This window comes from Sapajus apella, unplaced genomic scaffold (genome assembly GCF_009761245.1).
Source record: "Sapajus apella isolate SASKATOON/1434 unplaced genomic scaffold, GSC_monkey_1.0 scaffold135, whole genome shotgun sequence".
Taxonomy (NCBI): Eukaryota; Metazoa; Chordata; class Mammalia; order Primates; family Cebidae; genus Sapajus; species Sapajus apella.
In genome coordinates this window covers 3,368,893-3,375,942 of record NW_022437075.1, presented here as the reverse complement: position 1 = coordinate 3,375,942, position 7,050 = coordinate 3,368,893, and the positions used below count along the sequence as shown (strand labels likewise).

General features: G+C 55.2%; 1 protein-coding gene across 4 annotated transcripts in view; it reads right to left on the bottom strand.

The window, feature by feature from the left end:
- TNNT1 (troponin T1, slow skeletal type) overlaps positions 1–7,050 on the bottom strand; it is an 18,038-nt gene that overhangs the window by 8,953 nt on the left and 2,035 nt on the right. The window contains exons 2-9 of one of the 4 annotated variants that reach the window (XM_032263175.1): positions 6,915–6,957; positions 6,798–6,811; positions 6,485–6,514; positions 6,262–6,294; positions 5,405–5,426; positions 1,763–1,826; positions 765–881; positions 452–529 (exon numbers count right to left, since the gene is read on the bottom strand). In XM_032263175.1, the coding sequence (XP_032119066.1) occupies positions 452–529; positions 765–881; positions 1,763–1,826; positions 5,405–5,426; positions 6,262–6,294; positions 6,485–6,514; positions 6,798–6,811; positions 6,915–6,946 (390 nt within the window). In that variant the 5' untranslated portion in view covers positions 6,947–6,957. Of the gene's footprint in view, positions 1–451; positions 530–764; positions 882–1,762; positions 1,827–5,404; positions 5,427–6,261; positions 6,295–6,484; positions 6,515–6,797; positions 6,812–6,914; positions 6,961–7,050 lie in introns of all 4 variants that reach the window. The other 3 variants (XM_032263174.1, XM_032263176.1, XM_032263177.1) reach the window with 3 other exon arrangements.

The following is a 7,050-nucleotide window of genomic DNA, read 5'->3' as shown; positions in this document are numbered from 1 at the left end:
TAAAAAAAAAAAAAAAAAAAGAAAAAGAAAATCCAGGAGAATCCAGGACAGGCGTGGTGGCTCACGCCTGTAATCCCAGCACTTTGGGAGGCCAACGCAGGTGGACTCCTTGAGTTTAAGAGCTGAAGACCAGCCTGGACAACATGGTGAAATGCTGTCTCCATAAAAAATTTAAAAAAAAAAAAACTAGCCAGGCAGAGTGGCGCGTGCCTGTAGTCCTAGCGACTCTGGAGGCTGAGGTGGGAGGATCGTTTGAGCCCGGGAGGTCCTAGCTGTAGTGAGCTAGGACCATGGCACTGCACTTCAGCCTGGGTGACAGCACGAGACCCTGTCTCCAAATAAATCAATAATATAAATAAATAAATAAATAAATAAATAATAATACAATGGGGCATGCAGCTGAAGAAGTAACATTTGGGCTCCCAAGCCAGAGGCCAGGGGAGGCACCCACCGCCAGCTTAGCCTGACGCTCGCGTTCCTTCTCAGTTCTGAAGCGCTGTTGCTCTGCCCTCTCCGACCGGCGCCGCTCCTGGGAAATGGAGAAGAATAAGGGGGTGCAGGCATGTCTCCCCAAGTCATCCCACCCCAGAGTAGGCTAAGAGTGGAGATAAACAGGTTGGAGTGTGGCCGCTGGCTTGGATAAATTCCCAAAAGCCTCAGGCTCAGTTCTATGCTAGAAGGAAAATGATTCTCTGCCTCTCCCAAGATGTAAGGGATCCACAGGGAGTGAGGAAGAGTGGCGGGAACCCGGACTCTCCACTCACAATGCGCTCTTTCAAGGCGATCAGCTCCTCTTCCTCCTTCTTCCGCTGCTCGAAATGCACGTCGATGAGTGTCTGCAGCTCCAGCAGGTCTTTCTCCATGCGCTTGCGGTGGATGTCCTGCAGGACACACGGGGAGCCTGTCCTGGGAGACCTGGAGAGGGCAGCAGCCTCCCAGCGCCTCCCCGATGCTGGATGAACTGGACCGTTTCCCAGGACGGTGTCCAGCAGGTGGCAGCAACACCTCGTGTTTTGACACTAGTCAGCTCCTCCAAGGACAGGACAGGCTTCCCAAAGAAGGGAGTGGGTACCAGTGCCTTGTTTTTTCAGATGGAGTTTTGCTCCCGTCACCCAGGCTGGAGTGCAGTGGCACAATCTCGGCTCACTGCAACCTCCACCTCCCAAGTTCAAGTGTTTCTCCTGCCTTAGCCTCTTGAGTTGCTGGGATGACGGTGCATGCCACCATGCCCAGCTAATTTTTGTATTTTTAGTAGAGATGGGGTTTCCTTTTTTTTTTTTTTTTTTTGAGACGGAGTTTCGCTCTTGTTACCCAGGCTGGAGTGCAATGGCACGATCTCGGCTCACTGCAACCTCCGCCTCCTGAGTTCAGGCAATTCTCCTGCCTCAGCCTCCTGAGTAGCTGGGACTACAGACACGCGCCACCATGCCCAGCTAATTTTTTTTGTAGTTTTAGTAGAGACTGGGTTTCACCATGTTGATCAGGATGGTCTCGATCTCTTGACCTCGTGATCCACCCACCTCGGCCTCCCAAAGTGCTGGGATTACAGGCTTGAGCCACCACGCCCGGCCAAGAGATGGGGTTTCAACATATGGACCAGGCTGGTCTGGAACTCCTGACCTCAAGTAATCTGCCCACCTCAGCCTACCACCGTGCTGGGTGGGATTACAGGCGTGTACCTGCACGGCACCTTTTCATGATTGGCACAAAGGCCCCTTAAGGACTAGCAACTGCACCTGGGGAGGGGGTCTCTGTCACTTACATCGAAGTCCACGCGCTCCCCTTCTGGGATCTTTGGTGGGATCAAAGGAGGCACCACGGGGCGGCTGAGTGGACAGAAACAGAGACCATGAGTAGCCCGACCTCCCCAAGCCACCTCCCACCTCCGGGATGTGCTGTCCAGTAAGGCAGCCGCCAGCCCCGCAACACTCCTGAATGTGGCGGGTGCCAACTGAGATGGGTTATCAGTGAAACACAAAAGAAGGCAAAATATCTCACCAATCATGTTTTATATTGATTACATGTTGGAATAATAAAAATTTATATAACAAGTTGAAAACAATGTGCTATGAGTTATTTTCTGTTTTACGCTTTGAAAAAGGTGACTAGAATTTTTTTTTTTTTTTGAGACAGAGTCTCACTCTTTTGCCAGGTGCCAGGCTGGAGTGCAGTGGCGCAATCTCAGCTCACTGCAACCTCTGCCTGCCAGCTTCAAGCAATTCTCCTGCCTCAGCCTCCTGAATAGCTGGGACTACAGGTGCGCACCACCATGCCCAGGTAATTTTTGTATTTTAGTAGAGACAGAGTTTCACTATGTTGGCCAGGATGGTCTTGATCTCTTGACCTTGTGATCCACCCCCCTCAGCCTCCCAAAGTGCTGGGATTATAGGCATGAGCCACTGTGCCTGGCCTTTTTTTTTTTTTTTTTACGAGATGGAGTCTCACTCTGTTGCCTAGGCTGGTGGCATGATCCCGGCTCACAGCCAGGCTGGTCTCAAACTCCTGACTTCAGGTGATCCACCCGCCTAGGCCTCCCAAAGTGCTGGGATTACAAGCTTGAGCCACCGTGCCCAGACTTTTTCTTTTTCTTTTTCTTTTTTTTTTTTTCAAATGGAGTCTTGATCTGTCACCCAGGCTGGAGTGCAGTGGCATGATCTCAGCTCAATGCAACCTCTGCCTTCCGGGTTCAAGCAATTCTCCTGCCTCAGCCTCCCAAGTAGCTAGGATTACAGGTGCCCACCACCACCACACCTGGCTAATTTTTGTATTTTCAGTAGAGACAGGGTTCTACCATGTTGCCCAGGCTGGCCTCAACTCCTGTGCTCAAGTGATCTGCCTGCCTCAGCCTCTCAAAGTGCTGGGATTACAGGGGTGAGCCATCATGCCAGGCTGCCAGGCCCTTTTTGTTTTTTTTAAGATCTCACTGTCACCCAGGCACAATCACAGCTCACTGTAACCTCTGCCTCCTGGGCTCAAGCGATCTTCCCACCTCAGCCTCCCAAGTCGTTGGGACTACAGGTGCATGCCACCATAGTAGGCTAATTTTTAAATTTCTTTGTAGAGATGGCGTTTCACTGTCGTCCAGGCTTGTCTTGAACTGCTGAGCTCAAGTGATCCTCTTGCCTTAGCCTCCCAGAGTGCTGGGACTATAGGTGTGGGCCACCACGCCCTGCCTTTAGGAAGCAATTTTAGGTGACATATGTGGCTTTCTATCAATTTGTATTAGGTGGTGCTGCTCTGAGGCTCAGCTCTGATTTCCTGCCATTCCCTTGGAATTCTCTCTGAGACAGCAAAGAGCAATTCCAAGATGAAGGGGACAGGACAAGGGGAGGGAGGAGGTGAGGACAATCCCCAAGGGTCTCTGGGCTGGGGAATCACTGCACAGTGGGGCCGCCACCTCCATCTTGGAGAAGTTGATGAGCTCCTTCGGGGCATCATGTGCGGGAATAAAATATCCATTACTATATTTTACAGGAATAAATACAGGCTTGCCTCCCACCCCTCTGGCTGATCCATCCCTATCTCCTGGCCCCCACCCCCACCCCCGTGGGCTGCCAATGAGCTTTCCTTTTCTCCTTTTTTTTTTTTTTTTCCTTTTTACAGGGAGTTTCGCTCTTGTTACCCAGGCTGGAGTGCAATGGCATGATCTCAGCTCACTGCAACCTCCGCCTCCCAGGTTCAAGCAATTCTCCTGCCTCTACCTCCTGACTATCTGGGATTACAGGCACACACCACCATGCCCAGCTAATTTTTTGTATTTTTAGTAGAAACAGAGTTTCACCATGTTAGCCAGGCTGGTCTCAAATTCCTGACCTCACGTGATCCACCCGCCTTGGCCTCCCAAAGTGCTGGGATTACAGGCGTGAGCACTGAGCCTGGCCCCATTCTCTTATTTTCATTTATTTTTCAGAGACAGAGTCTTGCTCTGTTGCCCAGGGCTGGAATAGAGTGGTGCAATCATAGCTCACTGCAGCCTCCAAATCCTGGGCTCAAACAATCCTTCCTCAGCCTCCTGAGTAGCTGGAATCACAGGTGTGTGCCATCATGGCCGGCTAATTTTAAAAATTTTTTGTAGAGATGTTGGGGGGCTTCTCATTTTGTTGCTCAGGCTCATCTTAACCTCCCATCCTCAAGCAATCCTCCCACCTGCCACTGCGCAGGCAGAGGGCACAGTGTGTGCAAAGGCTCAGGGGTATGAAAGCACAACGCATAGCTAGGGGACCATGAAATGCTGTCTGTCTGTCACTGGGGAAGGGCGATGCTGGAGAGGTCTGCTGGGGTCAGATGGGGAAGGCTTCGAATGCGAGGCTAGTGGCTTTGACTTCGTCTTAAGGGTAGTGGGGAGTTAAGGAAAGATTCTGAGCACAGCAGGGGCGGGGTTAGCTCTCTGGAGTCATGGAGGATGAGCCACAAGCTGGAGGCAGGGAGGTCAGAGAGGAGGCTGGGGTGGCGGTAGAGGCTCGAGGGGAAGAGGGACTACTGGGTGGAAGGAGGAAAGAGACTGGCTGGGCATGGTGGCTTGTGCCTATAATTCCATCACTCTGGGAGGCTGAGGTGGGAGGATTGCTTCAGGTTAGGAGTTCGAGACCAGCCTGGGCAACATAGCAAAATCTCATCTCTACAAAAAGAAAAATAAATAGGCAGGTGTGGTGGCACATGCCTGTGGTCCCAGCTACTTGGGAGGCTGAGGTGCGAGGATTGCTTGAGCCCAAGACATCCAGCAGTGCACCAGGGCTGGGTCACTGCACTCCAGCCTGGGTAACAGAGTGGAGACCCTGTCTCTAAAAAAGAGAGGAAGAAGAAGTAGTGAAAGAATAAGAGGAGGAGGAAGACGACGAGGAGGAGGAAGAGGAATAGGAGGAGGAAGAGCAGGAGAAAGAAGAGGAGGAGGAGGAGGGAGAAGGGGGAGAGAAAAGAGGAGGAGGGAGTAGGGGGGAGAGGGGAAGGGGGAGGAGAAATGTTGACTGCTGTCTCAATCTCCTCCCTCCATCTCTGCCTTTCTCGTACCCTATTCTGGGGGGTAAAGGGAATATTTTAGAAAGATGTATGACTGGAGCCGGGCGCGGTGGCTCAAGCCTGTAATCCCAGCACTTTGGGAGGCCGAGGCGGGTGGATCACGAGGTCAAGAGATGGAGACCATCCTGGTCAACACGGTGAAACCCCGTCTCTACTAAAAATACAAAAAATTAGCTGGGCATGGTGGCGCGTGCCTGTAATCCCAGCTACTCAGGAGGCTGAGGCAGGAGAATTGCCTGAACCCAGGAGGCGGAGGTTGCGGTGAGCCGAGATCGCGCCATTGCACTCCAGCCTGGGTAACAAGAGCAAAACTCCGTCCCAAAAAAAAAAAAAAAAAAAAAAAAAAAAAAGATGTATGACTGGAGACCCCCACCCTGTAGGATCTCACCTTGGTTTGGGGCGCTCCTCTTCTGTTGGTGGTGAGGGATACAAAGAGATAATTAGTGAGAGTTTAGAGGGGAGGGGCTAGGCCTGACACACCCTGGGGAGGGACCCCCAAGCCTCGGCCCCCAGGAGCCCAAGGCAGGACTCTGGAGTCTAGTTCCGGAGGAGGGGCATGGGGAGAAGAAAAGAGGGAAAGAAAGCCAGGGTGGCTGTGAAGGAGGAAGAGGGTCACACGCATCAGATATACATTCAGAACTGGTGTGGGGACTCCCCCACCCCTGCTGTCTGCACACCCAGGAGTGCAAACTCCCAGACCCTTCTCTATTTATATGGCCAGAGCCCCTGCCCTCCTCCATTCGAACCAAGAGGTGCAGCGGGGCCCAACCTCTCCTTTCATTCAGTGACCCCAGAGCTCTCTACCCAGCTCGAGTCCCTCTCCCCCGCTCCCCAACTCCCACCCCCGCATCTTGGGGACCCTGCTTCCCAGCGCTAGTCTCCTCTGCAATCCTAAATTCCAAGCCCCAACCTTTGAATGTATATGGGAGAGAAAATGACAGGGTCGGAGGCGAAGATGAGGGGGGACGGGGTGGTGTCTCTCTGCAAACATCCAACCCTTCTATAAAGATTCACCCAGACTGGGGAAGAAGGCTTGGGTGTCGGTCCCTTTAAGAAGGAAGGGAAAGGGTTAAAGCCACTGCGGGGCCATTTCCCTTCCCGGCCCCGAGAGGGCGCAGGGGCTCTCAGGGGCTTAAAGGACCGGCCTGGGGGCGGGGCGGGAAGGGCAGGGGGGCGGGGCCCGAGGATATCGGGGTTCCCCCGGGCCCCGACATCGGCCTCGGGAAGCGAAGCAGCCGCGGTTACCTGGCTCTGCCGCTGGCTCCGGCTCCTCGGGGGCTGGGGAGGGGCGGGAAGAGCAGCGAGGGTTTGGGGAGCGAGCGGGGAGCGGCCACGCCCGGGCGCGGGGAGAGAGGGAGACACGGGAGAGGCGGTTAGAGGGCCGGGAGCCGAGGCGGGCGGGAGCCCCGTGCCGCCCCCTCCGCCCGCGCCCCACCCCCCTCCAGACCTGCGGGGTCCGGGACCTCACCTTCCTCCTCCTCCTCCGCCGCCGCCTCCTCTGGAGATGGGGCACAGAAGAGAGGGCGTTAGGAGCTCGGGGAGGGATGCGGAGCAGCCAGAGACCGGGGCTCCAGTCCCAGCTGGACCTGGGGTCCCTCTGGCCTCGGCCGCGACGGGCACATTCCCCCTGGCGGTGCGGGGAGACCCTCCAGACCCGAGGGGGCGGGCGAGCACCCCAGAGCTGAGTCGCCCCCTTCCGGCCACGGGGCCGCAGCCTCGCCTCCAGTCCCAAGAGCTCCTGTGGGGGTCCCCATCCCAGGGCCGGCCCACTCCCCACTCACCTTCCGGCTGCTCCCTGCGGACGGGTGTGGGGAGAGAGGAGGGAGGGAGAGTTAGACCTGCGCTGGGACAGCCCCTCCAGCACTGCACACCCCAACCGCGCCCAGCGCCCCACTCACTCCTCATATTCCTGCTCCTCGGTGTCCGACATCCTGCTGCGACCTAAGAGAGAAGAGCCCAGTGGGGTGGGGGCCCAGGGAGGGGGCGTCCTGGACTCCTGGGTCCGAGGGAGGAGGGGCTAGGGGCCTGGACTCC